This window comes from Xiphophorus couchianus, chromosome 2 (assembly GCF_001444195.1).
Source record: "Xiphophorus couchianus chromosome 2, X_couchianus-1.0, whole genome shotgun sequence".
NCBI classification, from domain to species: domain Eukaryota; kingdom Metazoa; phylum Chordata; class Actinopteri; order Cyprinodontiformes; family Poeciliidae; genus Xiphophorus; species Xiphophorus couchianus.
Window position 1 is genome coordinate 6,969,016 of NC_040229.1, and position 20,699 is coordinate 6,989,714.

The 20,699-nt window shown below is 40.5% G+C and overlaps 2 protein-coding genes and 1 long non-coding RNA gene across 5 annotated transcripts in view; 2 read left to right on the forward strand and 1 right to left on the reverse strand.

Annotated features, from left to right (window-relative positions):
* Positions 1-2,500: 2,500 nt before the first annotated feature.
* syt19 (synaptotagmin XIX) lies at positions 2,501-15,286 on the forward strand. The gene is made up of 9 exons (XM_028043063.1): positions 2,501-2,678; positions 4,010-4,240; positions 4,346-4,419; positions 6,008-6,124; positions 7,431-7,607; positions 8,937-9,089; positions 9,228-9,347; positions 13,708-13,819; positions 13,893-15,286. The coding sequence occupies exons 2-9, from the start codon at positions 4,030-4,032 to the stop codon at positions 14,198-14,200; spliced, it is 1,272 nt and encodes a 423-aa protein (XP_027898864.1). The 5' UTR covers positions 2,501-2,678; positions 4,010-4,029; the 3' UTR covers positions 14,201-15,286.
* A 355-nt stretch (positions 15,287-15,641) lies between these two features.
* The window catches only part of nlrc5 (NLR family, CARD domain containing 5), a 37,188-nt gene continuing 32,130 nt past the window's right edge, over positions 15,642-20,699 (forward strand). For all 3 annotated transcript variants that reach the window (XM_028043037.1, XM_028043045.1, XM_028043051.1), the window contains exons 1-2: positions 15,642-16,519; positions 17,767-18,110. In XM_028043037.1, coding sequence (XP_027898838.1) covers positions 17,783-18,110 — 328 coding nt within the window. In that variant the 5' untranslated portion in view covers positions 15,642-16,519; positions 17,767-17,782. The remainder of the gene's footprint in view (positions 16,520-17,766; positions 18,111-20,699) is intronic.
* LOC114160468 (uncharacterized) lies at positions 20,059-20,662 on the reverse strand. The gene is made up of 2 exons (XR_003598770.1): positions 20,484-20,662; positions 20,059-20,176 (listed from the first exon to the last, which is right to left on the reverse strand). It is a non-coding gene; the product is annotated as an uncharacterized LOC114160468 (long non-coding RNA).

Below are 20,699 nucleotides of genomic sequence, written 5' to 3' on the forward strand. Positions count from 1 at the left end.
GTATTTTATATCCACAAGATGCATGAATTCTTTCCAGCCAGCTTTCAAGTATGACTTCTGCTTCAGAAAAGAACACACCGGTGTCATCTGTGATCGAGTCACAGTTATGTGGCTTCAGGTTTTTAGTGTTTTTGACTGTTAAAAAAATAAAATAAAATAGAGAGAGAGAAACTTAAACTGAAAGCTTATTAAATATTTTCCAGGAATTTTTAACTGAATGATAGTTAGATACCGGCAAATTAATTAATTTGTATTCACTTATTTGAATAAAAAATGTTAAATGCCTTAAACTTGTTGACTGGATCACTTTTTTGTGGCTTTTTATATTTCAAATAGTTTCTGATGCTTGCTTCAAGGACAGAAATGGACTCTTCAAAATGGATGGACAAAATAGCATAATGAATTTAAAAACTAATTCCATATCTGCCCACTAAGCGGCACTGTTAACCTAAATGCTAATCCCAAATTTTAACCTATATTATTGTATACTCGTAATGGGAACTGCTGGTTAATTTAGATTGTATTAAGTCTTTAATACAATCTAATTATTTTTAATGACTCGTGATTCTAATTTTTCTGAATGAACGTATTAAACATGACTCCCTATGAAACTTTCAGATATTTTATGAACTTTTTAAAGTCCATAATTTTACAATAAGAAACATTATCATAATTAACATGTTTAAGACAGCTGTTAAACTAAGAGTAGACAAAGCGCCCAATGTTCATAGAAATTACAAACAATCCAGGAGATGGATCCTTAAAGGTTAAAGTTCATGACAGGAAAATACATGCTATTCATCTTTTAGTCTGACTGCTGCTGGACTATTTTATGTATTTTTCCTTTAATGTGTTGGATAACTCACTTCCAGCAGCACAGAAAAAATATGTCTTCCTAAATGTATAATTACTGTGTACAATTAATTTAGTTGAATAAAGGGTCGAGGAACAATTACCCACACTTCTATTCAGCCCTTTTTGACTGTAGCAAGTTTTCATCCAGCAATTTTGTGATAAGTGGGTGGCTAGTTACCTATGGAAAGCCCATCCATCCATCCATCCATTTTCTGTGCACCCTTGTCCCTAATGGGGTCGGGAGGGTTGCCGGTGCCTATCTCCAGCTACGTTCCGGGCGGGAGGCGGGGTACACCCTGGACAGGTCGCCAGTCTGTCGCAGGGCAACACAAAGACATACAGGACAAACAACCATTCACACACAAACACACACCTAGGGAGAATTTAGATAGACCAATTAACCTAACAGTCATGTTTTTGGACTGTGGGAGGAAGCCGGAGTACCCGGAGAGAACCCACGCATGCACAGGGAGAACATGCAAACTCCATGCAGAAAGACCCCGGCCGGGAATCGAACCCAGGACCTTCTTGCTGCAAGGCAACAGTGCTACCAACTGCGCCACTGTGCAGCCCCCTATGGAAAGCCATTGCAGCCAAAAGTAAATAAACAAACTAGAAAGTGTGCATTTCCTATGAAAATGCAAGTGTGAATGCTGAATGCTCAATGCTGAACAACTTAATCCACATTGTAATTTCCTAAATAATGAAGCCATAAGCTTGACGCTCTCCGTCTTTCCCATTCGGTCCACTTGATGACGAAAACGACAAAACCAAAAAAAGGGACTGGATCCTCTTAATATAGTTAAATGGTTTACTTCAGAAATAATAATAAAAACGGTACAAAGGTTACCTTTCCACAAAAAATAAAGAGAAACGACAATTTAAAAGGAAAGAGAGTGAGGTCAAAAAACTATGTGGCTCCACTCCAACTGCCCAACTGACTCTGGCTAGCCACACCCTAAAATCCTTAATTCTAATTAGATATGCAAATTTTCAAGACTTAAGTGTAGTTAAATATATTAAATTACTATGCAATAGATTTAACTAGTTATCATTTTTATCCAAATAAACAAATTATAATAAGAAATATGAACATAACTTATCCTAAAGTCTGAATGAACAAAAACTGAATTTAGGCTTCTACACTCATTATGGTTGCTGTTTTTCTTCCCGCTTTCGCGTATCAGGCCTCAGAATAGTGACGTTCAGGTCTATGTATGCGATGTGGCTGTTCAGATTCAAGTCATATTTGAAAATATCAGATAGGTATCGGATATCCAAGTGGCCTTTTTTGCATTAGAAAAAAAATCTGATCTGTGTTTTTCCGGTTGTCATGAAAAGATCAGGTAAAGATCACATTAAGGGAAAAAAAAATCGTAATTGGGTCACTTCCGGCTACAGTGTGAACAAAGCCTGACTGATATTCAATACCAAAATATTGAAAAAATATTACCCAAATAATCCTTCGGTTCAAATGACTATTTCTTGTCTGTTTTTTTTTTGCAGGGGAATGTACCGCAGGTAATAAGTTTCCTAAAACATCCCTGAAATCTTCTCCAGCCTGTTTCCCCAGAATGCCCTGCAGAAAGTCATGTGTTGAGTGTGTGAAGAGGGAGAAAGCAGGGAGTGGGAGTGTCATAGAGTGTCATAGAGTGTCTAGAGTTTGCACAGCAGGAGGAACAGTTCAAAGATATGATATGAATTGCTCTCAGAGGGAAACTTCTCCTATTTCTCTGACCACTGAATGGGTCTGAATATGGATCTGCAGCATGGGAACATACATTTTTGGAAGAAAAGAAGTGAGATTGCATAAAGTTCAGCAGGTAATGTGTTTTTTATGTGATTTGAGTTGTTACAGGTGGAAGCTGCTAGGTGTAGAAAAGGGTACACAATGTTTTTTTCTTGATTTTAGGAAATGCTCATAGTGAATTTATAGTGTGTGAGAAAAAATGCAGGTTTTATATTATTTAATTGGGAATACCACCTGTTCAGTTTCCTGCTAACATTCAACATAATTTGCATGGTGAGTGAGCAGGCTGTGTTATTTGACTAAGGCTAATCTGATAGGAGATAATATTGTCTGCCTACAACCAAGCAGCAGCCATAATCATTTTCTTTTTATCCCAGAAGAACATCCTGAATGTCTCTATCTTAAAGGAGGCATTTTGCTCATTTTCCTAACTTCTGATGCTAAGTAAAAGAAACAAAATTACAGTATCAATACAGTATTGTCTGTAAAATTTATGACTTTTACAGATTATGTGTTGCAAATTAGTTGTTTAAGGCATTTTAACTCCCCAAAGCTTAAATTTATCCTAATTTGTCTTCAGAAATGGATATTTTGTCTTTCAGGATTAAACCTATTAAGCTAGCTGGACTGATTACATATTCATTTGCCATAACATTTACTTAGTAAATTGCTTATATTGTAAGTCCATTCCTTTTTTAAAAAGTTGCCTTTCCTTGTGAAGTATAAACCATGTCAACCAACCATTCATTTTGAAATAGCATCTTCTTTCTGTAACTGTTGGAGACTAGACATAGAGTGTGAATCAATAAGAAGGTACTGTATGTAGCAACTTAATTTTTAATGACTGAAATAACAGTCTGTACAATCTGGAATGACATTCAGAAGAGAACAAAAACCAGAGCCAAACTTAAAAAGATGAAATCTCCAAAACAAGGAGAAAAAGAGAGTCTGACTGAATACAAAGGAAATCAGTGGAATATTGATGTGTTGGGAACTTATAAGATAAAGACTTAAATCTGATTGGGACAGAAAGCAGGAAGGGGAAGAAACAAAAAACAATACATGTGTCTGTACAGACATTTTTTAAAATACAAAAAACAAGACAAGCAGGTTGTGTTTGTGTAAATAAGCTTATTTTTTTGTGTGGGGAGTTCATTAAATAATCAGATTCTAATATAGTTAATTATAAAAAGCTATGGTGGACCTGGTTTGTCACCCAGGCCTTCAGTTTGACTCATGTCTTTGGCTATTAAATACCAATACTGTATAAAAAAGTCTCCACAAAGTATTTAAGTGTCACATGTTCCCTTTCTACATGCCTACAAACCAAATAGTGTCTCTTTTTAAAAATAAACAAACTTAAGTATTTCTAAAACTTTACATGTCATTCTGATTGTATTGCAGAGCTTGTGGCGGCTGCATGGATGTGGAGAGACATGCTGACTTTTGTGGAGTTTTCAGCCAATGTGGAGCTGCTGTCCACCAGAGAGCTGAGGATGCCGTTCTCAGACGCAGTCAAGTACTGCATTCTGGGAATTTCCATCCTTCTCCTCCTGGTGGCGCTGGCAATCTTATTCTGGCAGATCTTCAGATGCTTCTCTGAGACGCATACATCATACCCGCATCAGGACACAGGTCAGAGGTCACGCTGCCACATAGAGCAGCTTAATCTGATGAGAACTGGTGTCCAGTCAGGAAACAGATGAATTGATTCATGGATTTTTATGCTTTTTGTCGTAGTGAACACCGATCTGCTGTATTCAGAAGAAAAACCATCGGGAGCGGAAAACTACGCCTCTCCTCCAAGCACTAAAGTAATTATAAACTGTCTATAATCAAGTTGGGCTTTTAGGAAGAACTGAGAAATTAAGTTTTGGATGATGAGATTAAAAAACCAACCTTTCAGTCAATACTCAGGGCACAGAATCGTATTTTGTAACGTAAATATAACATAATGCTTCTCTAAGTATAAATAATACAACGTTAATGTCATCCTGGATTAAATTTTCCCTTGTTTCAGCATCACAGTAACAAAATATACCCAACTGAATATGAAAATATCTTAAAACAATATAGCCAACTGTATATTAATAAAGTATTTACAGATAAAATAAAATTAAAGTTAAATAAGAACCTGAACATAAAGGAGATTTTAATAACAGAATAAATAAATACACAATTTGTTCTTTGTATGTTCGTTGCACAGCTTTACAGAATTCATGCAGAAATATAAAAATACTGTCATATTTAAAAAGGTTTTAATATCAGTAACAGTTTATTTGTTTAATAATGCTTACAATGTGTTTAACTGAGTGAAACACATTATATAGATGAATTCCACACACTGATGTTTTTAAGGCATTTATTTTTGTTAATTATTATGATTTTCAACATTTGATATTAGATTATTACACAAGACCCTTAAAATAAACTATCTTTAAAAACTGAAATTTGGATTTAATAAAAAGTACGTTTAAGATCGGATAAAAGTTGTTATTTTCAAACCTCATCAGAGGATTTATTAATTTATTGAATATGACTGTATTGAAGGATTCAGGGCATAATCTGGCAACCCAAGAGTAATTTAGATCTAAATTATTATAAATACCAGAAAATCATATTTATGTCAAGAGTAATATGTCTGAAGAAATATTTTCAGACACATTTCTGTTGGACATGTCTGCAGGAGAAGCGGGCTGTAAAGCACATGATGGGTGTGGTGTTTGTGTTCTGATCTCTTGCATGGCGGATGTGTTTGACTTTTACTCATCCAGTTATTTGGATAGTCTGCTGATATCTTTACAGGTCAGGACTAAACCTGCTGTCAGATTCTGGTTATATTTTTTTAAATTGATATAAATTCTGAAGGTAAAACACAGAAAGTTTAATAAAATGCAGAATTTAAAATGGATTTATTTCAGGTATTAGGGAAATCAAAGTGCTCTGGAAAAGCATTCACACTTCATGACCTTTTTCACATTTTCTCATGTTTTAACCACAAACCTTGGTGTATTTTATCTGGGCTTTTTGCGAGATGGACTCATTCTAACCCCTAATCTTACTTTATAGACCCATCAGCCACTAGTGTTTTAAGGAATGTCTTCACAATTTTCCCCACATTTTCCTTCAGTTCGTTCTTCTTCTCAAACATTCCAGATTGAATGAAGAAAGTCTATGAACATCAGTTTTCAAGAATTAAAAAAAAATCTCCATTGGATTTATATCTGGACTTTGACTAGGTCAGTCTAACACTGGAATATCACCTGAAAGCCTCAATAAAATACCCTAGTGATTGTAGTATTGACATAAGAAATTATTAGAAAGTATACTTTTGTAAGACATTGTTGGTGAGAAACAAACCAGTATTGGAGTCAGTATTTTAATCTAAACTCTTGTCTGCAGGTGGAGGATGTGCGTTCTGAAGCTCGCCGACTGACTCGATGTTTGTCTCAAGCTTCGTTTCCGTCAGAGTCCAACTGCGCAGAGAGCGACATGAGGGATCACCAAACCATTAACAGGGTAACAGATACTGAAAAATAACAATCATTCTTAATTTTTTTTACTCCCCTCTTTGCTATAAAACACATTTCTTTATAAGGATTAACAGTTTGCAGATGGCCTCAAGTTAAGATAAGATAAGATAAAATAAGATAAGATAAGATCAGATTTATTGTCATTGTCATCAACAGATTACAACGAGATTGAGATTTGCTCGACTCGAGTTAAGATGCAGGTTATGTGTATACACGTAATATACAAAGATAAAGAAATGAATAGTACAAAATGAGAAATAAATAGACATCAGAAGATGGTTGCAGCGCCTGGAGGTGTCGCAACAGAATTTACATTTATAACAAAGTGGTGTCAAGAGCAGAAGTTCTTATGCCTTTGAATTTAGTGCCATGATTGCCATCAGGTAAAAACTGTTTTTTAGTTAGGTTGTTGGCTTCATATCTTTTTTAAGTTATTATGTTTTTCTTAATTCCATACAGTAAGGGTGTTGGACAGAAAAAAGTAAATAAATAAAATAGATATTTTATTTATCTATTTATTTTTGTTACCTACACAACAATCAACTAAATATGCAATATTTTAAGTTAACAAATTGTGGGGGTTTTTTGTAAAAAAAAGAAAAGTGATGTGCAAATCACTGGACATTTACCTTTTAAAAAATGGCATCCAGTTTTTAAATTCTCTTGAGCTCATTTCAAAAAAAAGAAAAAATGTAATTCATTTTGAGTAATAAAAACATCAGGTCTTCTGTACTTAATCAAGTGTAGTAAATGAATTTAAAGCAGATTTGGGTGCACAAAAGTCATGAATACATAAGATTTGTCATGTTAGAAAATTTAAATTTATCTGCAATAATTAAATAAATTAACTGATAAAAAACAGAACTCCACCTGCGTCAACCACCAGGTCGGGGCGGCCAAACTTGTATGATTGTTGAATGGCTGTCAGTAGTGCTCACAATGATCACCTGATCCTCACCAGGTCTTAAAACTATATGAATAAAACCTCAAATAAACAAGATATATTTCACAATTTCACTGTTTTACACTTACTGAGCAACCAATAAGTGAAATGAAGTAACACTGTGTGGAAAACTAAATCCATAATAATTGATAGATTTTATGAAGAGATAAAATTACAATCAGCAGTGTGAACGGATCCAAAAACAATTTGTAATTTTTTACTTTTAATTTACTACTCTGGAGATCTCAAGCACATCTTAGTACACTTCCTTGGAGAAGATGCATGAAGACGGATTATAAAGAAAAAAACAATCGGGTAACTCAAATTCACCTTAAACTTCCTCCATCAGGTTCACGGCTCGCTGCGTTTCTCCGTCTACTACGACCAGCTGCAGGCGTTTCTGGTGGTGACCGTGTTGCAGGTGGAGGGGCTGGTGGGAAGCAGCCAGACGTCAGGCCTGCAACCGTTTGTGAAGATTCGCCTCATGTGGGCCGGATCAGAGGGAACTGAGCTGGAAAGCCAGGAGGTAAAGCTGTGAATGTGTTCATTGGTACAGTGTCTGTTTTATTCCTGAACCCCAGCATGAAATGTTTGTGCTCTGAGGGGAAGACACTGATGGGGACACTGGACCTTTCAAGTGGTGAACTAGAAAAGCCCAACTAAAATCTTAAGGTGTTTTTCATACCTGATAGTCCGTTAGACTCGGTTTGATGTGGGACTAAAATTGCAGCATTTGTTTCATTTTCAAGTGCTGTGGTTTGCTTTCACACTGCATTGTCAAACAAAACAAGCTCTGATATGAACCTGTTCCCCTCCTCGCCTATAGGGGTGCTGCACCAAGAACCACTGAAGGAAACAACATGAAAACTTCTGAAGAAGACACTGATAGAAACTGTTTTCTTCCTAAAATGTAAACAAATAACGCTGTCAGATTTCTTTTTTTGGCCTTGCTACAACCAAGAGCCATTTGTCCTGCTAGCACATGCTCTGCATGTTTTAGATGTGCCTCTATTCCAGAACAGCTGATTCAAATGATTACATGACCGTCAAGTGCTGCAGAAACCTGTTGATCACCCATAGATTCAATCCAGGTGTGTAGCAGAAGGGAAACACCTAAAACATGCAGGGCAGGGGGGCCTGAGGACCGGAATTGAGAAACGCTGTGCTAGCATTAGAGTGATGCATTTGTTTTGGTTATATTTACCCAGAATGCCCTGTGCTGTTGTCTGCTTCCTGGTTTGGGAGTCGTCTCCACTGCGTTTGCACTTCATATGCATTTGAAGTGAACTCTGGTGCGGTTTGAATGCATATGTGAATACCAAGTGGACTGTAGACCGCTCCAAAAGCAGGAAGTGAACTATAACACAGGGGATTCTGGGTAAATACAACCAAAACAAACGCAAGAGTTTAGTGGTAGCAGGAGAAATGGCTTGTAGTCTTTTACCAACAACAAAAGAGAAATCCTACAACTTCTGCAATCTGACGCTAGTCCAAAGTTGTGTTCAGTATCTTCTTCAGAGGTTTTTGCGTTGTTTCCTTCAGTGGTTGCTGGTGCAGCGCCCCCACAGGCGAGGAGGGGAAAAGGGTTTTCAAAGGGTTTGGATCGTTTGTCACAGTGCAGTGTGAAAGAGAACCGGAGCAGCTAAAAATGCAACAAATGTTGCAATTTTTGTCCCCAGTCAAACCGAATCTACCGAACTATCATACCGAACTATCATACTGAACTATCAGGTGTGAAAACACCCTAATTTTGAGATAGTTTAAATGTCTTTTGTGATCTAAATTTGCTTGTAAGTTGAAGAAACGTGGTAAACATATGCTGACATGTTAATTATGTCTACGGTGATCCCGTTAGGGTCAAGCGACCCCATCTGTGGTGTGGACGGTGCTGCAGGAGTGGCGCACCCGCATCGTAAAAGGCAGCTGTAACCCTTTATATGGAGACCAGTTTAGCTGCATTCTGCAAGACAACAAGGACATGATTAACCGCATCACTCTGAGGATGGAGGTACTGCTCCACCCGAAAATGACTTGCATTACATAATCTATAATTTTACCAAACAGAAGAGAGACTGACTGCAGTAGATTTAATCTAAACTGGTGGATTAGAGAATAATTTTCATGGTTTATGGTTTCTGTGAATCAGGTGAGGGACTTTGATAAGTTCTCCAGACACACGGTGCTGGGAGAGGTCAGGGTTCCTCTGGGGAAGCTGAACATCTCTTTTCCTCTGGAGCTTCAAGAAGATCTGCAGATTCCACAGAAGGTAAAGTTAAAGTTGAGCAAGTTAAGCAAAAACTGTAACTCCTGTTTCACTAGGGAAGGAAATTATTTTTTTTTCTAAATATGGAAAGTATTTTTACAGCGTGAGTTACTGAGAATGCAAACTGAGATTTAAATTTGTGGAAACATGATCACTTCAGAGTAGAGCGGAGTGGTCAAAGTAGAGCCAGTAAAAAAAGCCAAATTATTTTTAGTAGAACTGCAATAATGTTTTGAAATGTTTTCAGCAAACTAATGATTATTGTACTACAATAATCATTAGTTTGCTAATATCTTACTTTAGTAAACCACGAATAATCTATTAATCCTAAACAAATTGGCATATTCTGCAGATGCCTTTGATCTTATTAATACATTAAATAAACATTTAATTCAGTTACTTTTTTGGATACGAATATAAAAATCTTGTTGCCTATAATGCAATGACAGTATTCGTTTAGTGAACGCTTGATCATTTGTAGCACAGGATGCATCTGGAGCTTAAAAAAAAGCTAGAAAAAATACTGTTTACTAATCTGTTTATTTTTCTAATTAGTAATTGGACACCAAAAGATACTTAATATGAGATTATTTTTGCAGAATTTTATAATAAAACTGCCACTTGAGGAGTTCTGGGCAGAACATATTTACAGACAAAGAAGATTTTTCATCTTAAATGTAAAATGTTTATATTTTTTAATAGTTTTGGCTTAATTACTGCTTTGAGTGTGTTGTTATTCCAGTGAATTAACATTTTTAGAGTCTGTATACTCCAGCTAATGATTAATGGATTACTAAATTAGTTGACTGTTGTTTCAAAAATGGATTAATCACAATTAGTTTGATCAATCGTTTCCTCCATGGGCTGCCACCTTATCGTGGTGGAGGGGTTTGAGTGCCCCAATGATCCTAGGAGCTATGCTGTCTGGGGCTTCATGCCCCTGGTAGGGTCACCCAAGGCAGACAGGTCCTAGGTGAGGGACCAGACAAAGTGCAGCCTGAAGACCCCAATGATGAGTAAAAACATTGGACTTGGTGTTCCCTCGCCCGGACGCGGGTCACCGGGGCCCCACTCTGGAGCCAGGCCTGGAGGGGGGGCACGATGGCGAGCGTCTGGTGGCCGGGCTTTTACCCATGGAGCCCGGCCGGGCTCAGCCCGAAGAGGAAACATGGGCCCCCCCTCCCATGGGCCCACCACCCGTGGGAGGGGCCAAAGGGGTCGGGTGCACTGTGTGATGGGTGGCGGCCAAGGGAGGGGACCCTGGCGGTCCGATCCTCGGTTGCAGAAACTGGCTCTTGGGACGTGGAATGTCACCTCTCGGGTGGGGAAGGAGCCGGAGCTAGTGCGTGAGGTCGAGAGGTTCCGGCTAGAAATAGTCGGTCTCACCTCGACGCATGGCTCTGGTTCTGGAACCAGTCTCCTTGAGAGGGGCTGGACATACTTCCACTCTGGAGTTGCCCAGGGAGAGAGACGTCGGGCAGGAGTGGGCATACTTGTTGCTCCCCATCTCGGCGCCTGTACGTTGGGGTTCACCCCGGTGAGCGAGAGGGTAGCATCCCTCCGCCTACGGGTGGGGGGACGGGTTCTGACTGTCGTTTGTGCTTACGGGCCGAACGACAGTTCAGATTACCCACCCTTTTTGGAGTCCTTAGAGGGGGTACTGGAGAGTGCTCCTCCTGGGGACTCCCTTGTTCTGCTGGGGGACTTCAACGCTCACGTGGGCAACGACAGTGAGACCTGGAGGGGCGTGGTTGGGAGGAACTGCCCGCCCGGCCTGAACTCGAGCGGTGTTCTGTTGTTGGACTTCTGTGCTCGCCATGGATTGTCCATAACGAACATCATGTTCAAGCATAAGGGTGTCCATATGTGCACTTGGCACCAGGACACCCTAGGCCGCAGTTCGATGATCGACTTTGTCATCGTTTCATCGGATCTGCGGCCGTATGTCTTGGACACTCGGGTGAAGAGAGGTGCGGAGCTGTCCACTGACCATACCTGGTGGTGAGTTGGCTCCGGTGGTGGGGGAGAAAGCCGGTCAGACCTGGCAGGCCCAAACGTGTTGTGAGGGTCTGCTGGGAACGTCTGGCGGAATCCCCTGTGAGACGGAGCTTTAACTCCCATCTCCGGCAAAACTTCGAACACGTCCCGGGGGAGGTGGGGAACATGGAGTCTGAGTGGACCGTGTTCCGTGCCTCCATTGTCGAGGCGGCCGATCGGAGCTGTGGCCGCAAGGTTGTTGGTGCCTGTCGCGGCGGCAACCCTCGAACCCGTTGGTGGACACCTTCGGTGAGGGATGCCGTCAGGCTGAAGAAGGAGTCCTATCGGGCCTTTTTGGCCTGTGGGACTCCGGAAGCAGCTGATGGGTACCGGCGGGCGAAGCGACATGCGGCTCGGGCGGTTGCTGAGGCAAAAACTCGGACGTGGGAGGAGTTTGGAGAGGCCATGGAGAAAGACTTCCGCACGGCTTCGAGGCGATTCTGGTCCACCATCCGGCGTCTCAGGGGGGGGAAGCGGTGCAGCACAAACACTGTTTATAGTGGGGATGGTGTGCTGCTGACCTCTACTCGGGACGTTGTGGGTCGGTGGGCAGAGTACTTCGAAGACCTCCTCAATCCCACCAACATGCCTTCCACTGAGGAAGCGGAGCCTGGGGACTCTGGGTTGGGCTCTCCAATCTCTGGGGGCGAGGTCGCCGAGGTGGTTAAAAAGCTCCTCGGTGGCAGGGCCCCGGGGGTGGATGAGATCCACCCGGAGTTCCTTAAGGCTCTGGATGTTGTAGGGTTGTGTTGGTTGACGCGACTCTGCAATATCGCATGGACATCGGGGGCAGTTCCCCTGGATTGGCAGACTGGGGTGGTGGTCCCCCTGTTCAAAAAGGGGGACCGGAGGGTGTGCTCCAATTATAGAGGGGTCACACTCTTAAGCCTCCCTGGCAAGGTCTATTCAGGGGTCCTGGAGAGGAGGGTCCGTCGGATAGTCGAACCTCGGATTCAGGAAGAGCAGCGTGGTTTTCGTCCTGGTCGTGGAACACTGGACCAGCTCTACACCCTCGGCAGGGTCCTGGAGGGTGCATGGGAGTTCGCCCAACCAGTCTACATGTGTTTTGTGGACTTGGAGAAGGCGTTCGACCATGTCCCTCGGGGAGCCCTGTGGGGGGTTCTCCGGGAGTATGGGGTACCTGGCCCTTTGATACGGGCTGTCAGGTCCCTGTATGACCGGTGTCAGAGTCTGGTCCGCATTGCCGGCAGTAAGTCGGGCTCGTTTCCGGTGAGAGTTGGACTCCGCCAGGGCTGCCCTTTGTCACCGATTCTGTTCATCACTTTTATGGACAGAATTTCTAGGCGCAGCCAAGGTGTTGAGGGGATCCGATTTGGTGGCCTTAGGATCTCATCTCTGCTTTTCGCAGACGATGTGGTCCTTTTGGCTTCATCAGATCGTGATCTGCAGCTCTCGCTGGAGCGGTTCGCAGCCGAGTGTGAAGCGGCCGGGATGGGGATCAGTGCCTCCAAATCCGAGGCCATGGTCTTGAGCCGGAAAAGGGTAGAGTGCCTTCTCCGGGTCAGGGGGGGTGTCCTGCCCCAAGTGGAGGAGTTTAAGTATCTCGGGATCTTGTTCACGAATGGGGGAAGAAGGGAGCGGGAGATTGACAGGCGGATTGGCGCAGCGTCTGCTGTCAAGCGGGCGCTGTACCGGTCCGTCGTGGTGAAGAGAGAGCTGAGCCAAAAAGCGAAGCTCTCGATTTACCGGTCGATCTACGTTCCCACCCTCATCTATGGTCATGAGCTTTGGGTCATGACCGAAAGAACGAGATCGCGGATACAAGCGGCCGAAATGGGTTTTCTCCGTAGGGTGGCTGGGCTCTCCCTTAGAGATAGGGTGAGAAGCTCAGTCATCCGGGAGGGACTCAGAGTAGAGCCGCTGCTCCTTCACATCGAGAGGAGCCAGTTGAGGTGGCTTGGGCATCTGGTCAGGATGCCTCCTGGACGCCTCCCTGGTGAGGTGTTCCGGGCACGTCCCACCGGGAGGAGGCCCCGGGGAAGACCCAGGACACGCTGGAGAGACTATGTCTCTCGGCTGGCCTGGGAACGCCTCGGGATTCCCCCGGAAGAGCTGGAAGAAGTGGCCGGGGAGAGGGAAGTCTGGGCCTCCCTTCTGAAGCTGCTACCCCCGCGACCCGACCCCGGATAAGCGGAAGAAGATGGATGGATGGATGGATGGATGGATGTTTATATTGCAATGCAACCTCTTTATTTAAATTATTGTTTAATTTATTTTATTTTTGTTGCACGTTTTGGACTTCTGGATACATACATTTTTCTTATGAATAAAGTATTTATCTATATTTATGTCTCCCTGTGTACAGGATTTGGTTGGAGAAGTGCTGCTGACGTTAAAGTATCTTCCGACCTCTCAGAGGCTGGAGGTCGGCCTGTTGAAGGTCAGAACAGCCATCGCTGAGCTGTCCTCTGATGCAGGTGATTCCCTAACCTAAATCCAAACATAAAGATTTCACACATCTCCACATTGACTCACTTTATTTTCACTCAGTCATGTATGCCAGGATCAGCATTCAGTGCAACCAGAGCAAGCTGAGGCACCAGAAGACCTCTGCTGTCCCCCGCTGCCCAATCACCGTCTTCAATGAGGTCCTCATGTTCTCCCTGCCAGACGTCCCAGTGGAGCAGTGTAAAATCTCAGTCTCGGTGTATGAGATGCAGTCGACTGGGAGGTCTAACAAGTGTCTGCTGGGACAGCTGAGTGTGGGGAAGGACAGGAGCTCAGAGGACGAGCACTGGACCTTGATGGTGCGCTCGGTGCGGCAGCCTGTAGCAAAGTGGCATGGCCTGCTGCTTTAAGCTGCAGCCCAGAAACATCTGGAGCAGTTTCCTGCTGTTTGAGTCGATCCGTGTTCACCTCGTCCTGCAGGGACCGTGATGGAGCTACACTCAGATATGTAAACATGAGAACAATCATTTTTATTGAGCTGCCTTTCCATCATAAATGTGCGCAAATCTTTGTTGATATTCTGCTAATGTCGAAAAAACACAATTTTGCAACTACAGTGTTTCCATCAAATAAGAAATTAAATTAAAGTCACATGGGAATAAGGCTAGTCCCATAATAAGTTACTAAAAATCATAGCAGCGTTGGAAGTAAACAGTTTCATGAAATAATATTCAGAATTCAGCCAATCAGAGAAGATGTTGGCCTCTTATTCTAGCATTCTAGCTCCGCCTTCCTGGGAGCAGCTACGTATGGGATGTTTTGGGGAAATAATAGTTTACAGAAGAGCGATGGAGTCAACATGTTGAAATGACACAACTTTTTTTGAACTGCGATGCCGTGAGAGCTCTGGTGGAGCCAGCTGCACATTATCCAAAAAACCCCATTATCCTCCTGCTACTTCCTGTCGTCTCCTTCTTTGTGGTTTTGCCAGTAGTAACATCCACCTGCTGATCATGTGTCTCGTTTGATGTGAAAAAAGTGTTTCCATTGCAGTTTTGTGAAATGTTTCTATTTCGATTCGACTGAAAACTCACCTCATCCTCTCACAGCTTTTTATAGAAAAAATTGAGTTGTTTGAAATTGGCATGTTTCCATCAAGCAAATGTATTTTTGTTCTTTCAATTTGTGCAATTGTATGGTTAATGGAACCACAACTGTCTTATTGCTATCTGAAAATCTACTTCTACTAAAACCTATGAAGAATATCTTATTACTTTTCACATTTGACAAATTAGCAAATGTGGAAATTTAAAAAACATTAAATGTTTTTTAAAGTTATTTTTTATTTTCCCTAAAATTAAATGTTTCAATTCTATTAATTAATGCATTACCTGCCTGCTACCTGGTACCTTTATAACTACTAAAAACATGTTTATTTAGAGTATCCTAATGTTTGTATGCAACAAAACAATAAAAATGATCCTGATGACTCGGCATTCAATTATCCAAAACTTTTTGGATTCAGTTAGTTACTTTTCTTCAGTTTGATGTGAGAGCCAGGCTCTGTCCTTATGAGTGATCTCTGCTGCCACCTGCTGTTTTGTTTATTAAAATACTTTTCAAGTAGGAACTGTATGCTAACCTGCTAAACATTGACAAGTTCATTGTACAGTTGTATAGCTTCCCTTTAGTGGAATAAAAATACCAACTAATACAAGTATCAAGTAATATATTGTTAATGACATCATGATACAAATCAGTCCTGTCAAAGACCAATAAACTTAATGTTTTTATACAGACCACAATACTTGAAATGGACGATATTTTTAATATCCAAAGTAAAACACAACAACCAAAAACATTAAAACGGAGAAAACCACAATTTACAACCAACACAGTAAATTAATTGGATTATGAAGTTTCTGTAAACAAAATAGGCCTTCAAAACATATTAGTCACCAGAACGGAGATTATCAAGCTCATTTCAATTTATGATTGATTAATTTCTTATTTTGACAGGCTGTATTTATGTCCCACTGCATAGTCAAATAAGTTGGAAAAGGGCCTCCAATAACAGTTCAGTGTTAGAGGAGGAGGTGACTGGTTTGATTCTCGGCTGCATGTCTTCCGCTTAACTAATAAATAAAAGCATCTAGGTCCACAAAAAACCTTTAAAAACAATTTGGGAAAGTTCAGATTTTTTGTATGCCATATTTGGCACATTAATTACTTTATCAAGTCATTTATTTATTTCTATATTACCAATATTGGCAGCATCGTTCCTCCATAGAATCCGTCTTCCACAGCTTTAATGATTAACTTGACTTTTTATTCACTCACTCTCCCTGCTGGACACGTAATGACACAAAATACAAGTAAAATCATTATTCAAAAATTCAATGTAGAAAGAAAGAAGCTCATCCACCGCCGATAAGATCTGAGCTGCGTCTTCAGGAACCACCACAGAACCATTAGAACCCTGGCCCAGACTGGATTCAAGTCCAGAACCACCCAGCTGGATCAGAACAGCTGGAGCATAAAGAGTATATCCCACTCCAGACCTTTTATGCCCCTTATGCCTCCTTAAAACCCACAGATAGACGTGTAAGTTCTGCCCCCGTAAAGAAACGAAACCAAAAATGATGCCATCCTCAGCCTTTGCGTGGTTTCGTTTTCCAAAAACGTAGAGCCCGACTGCAGCGAAGAGCGGTCTGCGACACGAGCCGGCGGTAAGTCGTTTTCTCCCGATTCCCAGTTTTATCCCGTAGGTGAAAAGTGGAGAAGCAGCTTCAGTCCGAGGCAGTTTGAGCCCGAGCTGTTTCAGTGGGCTGTTTGGAGATGACGCAGAACTTTGCTGATCTTTACCTCAGTCGACCTCGGCTGAGAGTTATTTCAGGACACGGACAAAAGCCATGTTGAATCTGCATGCGTCCCTGAAGAGATCCGACCGGCTCAATTAAAACTCCCTGGATTATATGTCTTAAGAGACAAACACAAGTATTTCTAATTGATATCAGAGCGTTTTACGTGAGCTACATGCATTAATACGCATGACGCAGCGCGCAAACCCGCCGCACCCCCATAAATATAATCAATCGGAATTTAATTAGCATAAACTGTTAATGACTACAATACCAAACCGAGTTTTACTATAAATCAGCAATAAAAACAAAACAAAAAACAGACCCAAAAACTTCCTGACTGCAGATTAATTTTACTATATCAAACAAAGATATGGATCACGTGGTCTGCTTCCTGTTTCTTCATTAGGACTGACAACCACTTTGAATTTTTCTTCAGAAGAAATGTTTTCGACAAATAAGTGGGTTATATTACAATGTCGTTGTTAGTTGTTTTTAACTGAAGCGGGTATTATTATGATAGTAATACGATTAGAAGTGCAGTAATCAAATTGTTTTGTGGTTAATTTCTGACCTGCTGATGCAGATTTAAACAGTTTGCAAGTTCTCCCTGAGAAAAATCATCCAGTCAGATGCGTTAGCAAAACATTAGCATAACATAAAGTTGCTTATTCTATTAATTATTTCTCAAAAACTTTAATTTATGACACAATAAATTTACTTATCGCTTATTGCGGCTATAACAGTGAGATTTCTGCTGGCATTTCCTCATCCAGCATAGTCTGTGACTGAATTGAATTATTCTAAAAAAATAAAACAGAAAAACTTTACCTTCGCAGCCTGTCACCTCATCTCTCTCTTGAGTACAGTTTCCCTTCTGGAATAGTTTTACATCTTTTATTCTTCCTCTGGCCTCATTTTTAGTACATTTGAGATACTAAAAACAGTTTTTTTGAGTCTCCTTCACACAGTATCAACTTCCACACAGAAGAGTGTTGCTGTTTGGGAAAATTTGTTGCAATTACAGTTTGTATGGTGCAATCACTGATTGGAAACCATGGATTTGTATCTTTTCTTATTATTATCATTATTTTATGTGTGATTTTGTGCTTCAGCTGATGGAGTCTGATCATGGATGATGAGCTCGACCCTGACGATGGAAATCCAAACTCCGTCTTGGCTCAGGAATACTCAGAGCTGGTCGCCATCCTTCGCTGTCAGTTGGACTCGGTCATAATGCAGCTTATCCAAACGGTGCCGGGCGGTGCCATGGAGCTGAACAGGCAAACAACCGGCGGCTCTGCTGCACCATCAGACCACATCGAAGCCATGCTGCACTACTTCAAACGCGCCAACACTGCAGAATGCAGTAACTTCCTTCAGGCGGTTTGCCTTCTGTGTGAGGGCATCCCCATGCATCTGGAGTCCAAGCTCATGTCAGTGGCTGGATATGCATGCAGTGAGTATGCAGAGTTTGGGAGTAAATAGTTACATTTACTTGAGTAACTTTTTTTTAAAATGCACTTTTAGGAGTACTTTTACTATGCTGTACTTTATACTTTTACTTGAGTAATTTCATTATGAAGTTTCTCTACTCTGATTTGAGTGAAATTTCTGGATTTTCTAAACACTGAATGAAAAACAAACAAAAATTCACCAAACACAGACACACACCTGCAGTTTTTGTTAAAGTTTTTTTGACTTGGAAAAAAATATTTTGTCTGATTTTGTTAGGTTTTTATTTTATATGAATTATTGTAATGTTGATCCTTAAAATACCAAAATTTCCACTTAACTTCATAGTTTGGTCTGTCTGATGATGTAATTTTCTAAGTATTAAATCATAAATAATTTGATCAGTTACTGAGTACTTGAAGAGACTTTTTAACAAATATTGTTTTGCTTCTACTTGAGTAATTTCTTGGATGGCTACTTTTTACTTTTAGTTGAGTAAAAATATGTTGAAGTAGTGCTACTCTGACTGGTTTTTTTCTACTATTTCATACTCTGTGAGTATGAAATTTGCATAATTAGTAGTTAGTTTAAATATTGCTGCCTGAATAAAAAGATCTGAACTCAGCTTTGCAGCCTGCAAAAAACTACAGGAAACCACCCCATGGTCAAAGATATGTTGCAAAGCTTCATGCTTCTTTGACACGGAAGTGTTTTTTTCTTCTAACCAAACCGATTAAGGAGTGGCTCAGCCTGGCTCAGAGAAATTCCTCTTTGCTGCCAATCTTTTATAAAGCTGATCTTTGACATACTTATGTCACTTTTGAAATGACAGATTATCACCATCGGTTTGCTTCTCATTTACTGAGGTTCTTGCTGTGTTTTTCCTTTCGTTTTGATTCAAATGTTATTCTCCTCTCCAGATTTCACATAGTTCAAACCTCTGAAGGTGGCAACCTAGTCCACACATAGAAGGATATCTGTTAAAACCAAAACATTTTTACGCACTTTGGTCTTTCATCCACACAAAAACTGTGCTTAATATTACAAAAACAAATTCAAAAAAATTCTAAAACTTATTTATAAAAACAAAGTGGAGGTTTGTGTTTGTCTACATGGGAATCTAGGGAAATTGACTGTTTGATCCTATTTTATTGTCATAATTTATGTTAGTGCATTTATTATTAAATGATAAATATTTTTATTATTTATTTACAGATAAGAAAGTTGAACACTCAGAAGAAGTGGTCTGATTTGGATATTATTTGGTCAACAGGCAGATTTAATTTGCGAGTAGTTTCTCATACAAATATGTTAGTTTTTCCCATTTCAAGCGTTCTCGCTTACAAGTAATTTTTTTTAGCAAGACGGGAGCTTGTTTTAAGTAAATAACACCTTAATATTGATAAAAAAAAGTACTAGTTCCACGGCAACAATATTTTACTAATCAACAAGACGTTTTCCCATGTTATAAGGAGAATATAACATGGGAACATGCCAGTTGAACTAGTACTTTAAAAGCATTAAGAAAATATTGACTTATAAAAGCTTCTATATCTTGCTGAAAATTTCCTTTAAGTTATTTTTTATCTTATTTCAACTGTAATAAGATATTTACACTGGTAACTAGACAAAAATACTTGATCAAATTTTGTGTTTTTGTGGTGTGGTGGGCCTCTGATAATTTTGATCTCTGATATTATTGGTTGCACTACCATGTTAGGAAGCCAGTAAACCAAGAAGATGGCGAGTGGTTTTGCATCATGTTAGCGTTAGCTGTGCCTTTGGCAGATGATTGTTGTGTGAGCGTATTGTAGCTTTTTGGAGCGGCGGATCTGAGACCAGTCATACCGTAGTATTATGTTAATGATATCTTTGGCTCCATTTTTGCCCTTCTTGAAGCAACACCTAATGCCATTGTTCAAGAAGCAAACCAAAACCATTGCACGTCTCAGTTCAGAATAGAATACACTAGAAAAAGCCTTTATTGTCCTTCGACAGGGGAAGTTCAGGTGTGCCAGCAGAAACACGATGGACAAGTTGAAGCATGCAGATTTGCACTAGGGTGAAGATCTAAAAACAGAAAGTAAGATTATGAGACTCTACAGAAAGGGCAGATTTACAGCACATGAAACAAATTATGTACAGAGATTAAAACTTGCTTACTTACATTCAAAGAGATGAGCAACTGATTGAAACAATGTAGAAATGTGCAGATATATGGAAAAATTTGAGAAACTGTACAAATAATATCAGGAATGTAAACATTTGTTGAGCTTAAGTTTGTTGGGAGCAGCGACGATCATAAAATGTAACAGTTGCTGGGAGGAAGGATCTGCAATAACGCTTGCTTGTGCATCAAGGATGAAGCAGTTTTTACCTGACAGTGCAGCAGCTTCATGGATGAGGGGGGAGACATTGTCCAAAAGTGATGTTATTTTAGCTAAAGTCTTCTGTCTCACATCACCCGCACCGGGTTGATGGAGGATACACCAACCCAGTGATGTATCCTCAACCCGGTGGAGGATCAATTTTTTGTTTGGTAACATAAAATTATGTTGTTTCATGTTACCAAAACATCATCTTGGTTTGGTTC

Excerpts from the sequence above, each read along its gene's own strand:
- syt19 (XM_028043063.1), top strand. The coding sequence starts at position 4,030 with ATGTGGAGAGACATGCTGACTTTTGTGGAGTTTTCAGCCAATGTGGAG. Across the intron at positions 7,608-8,936 it reads CTGAGCTGGAAAGCCAGGAG|GGTCAAGCGACCCCATCTGT; the intron begins GTAAAGCTGTGA and ends TGATCCCGTTAG. Across the intron at positions 13,820-13,892 it reads TGAGCTGTCCTCTGATGCAG|TCATGTATGCCAGGATCAGC; the intron begins GTGATTCCCTAA and ends ATTTTCACTCAG.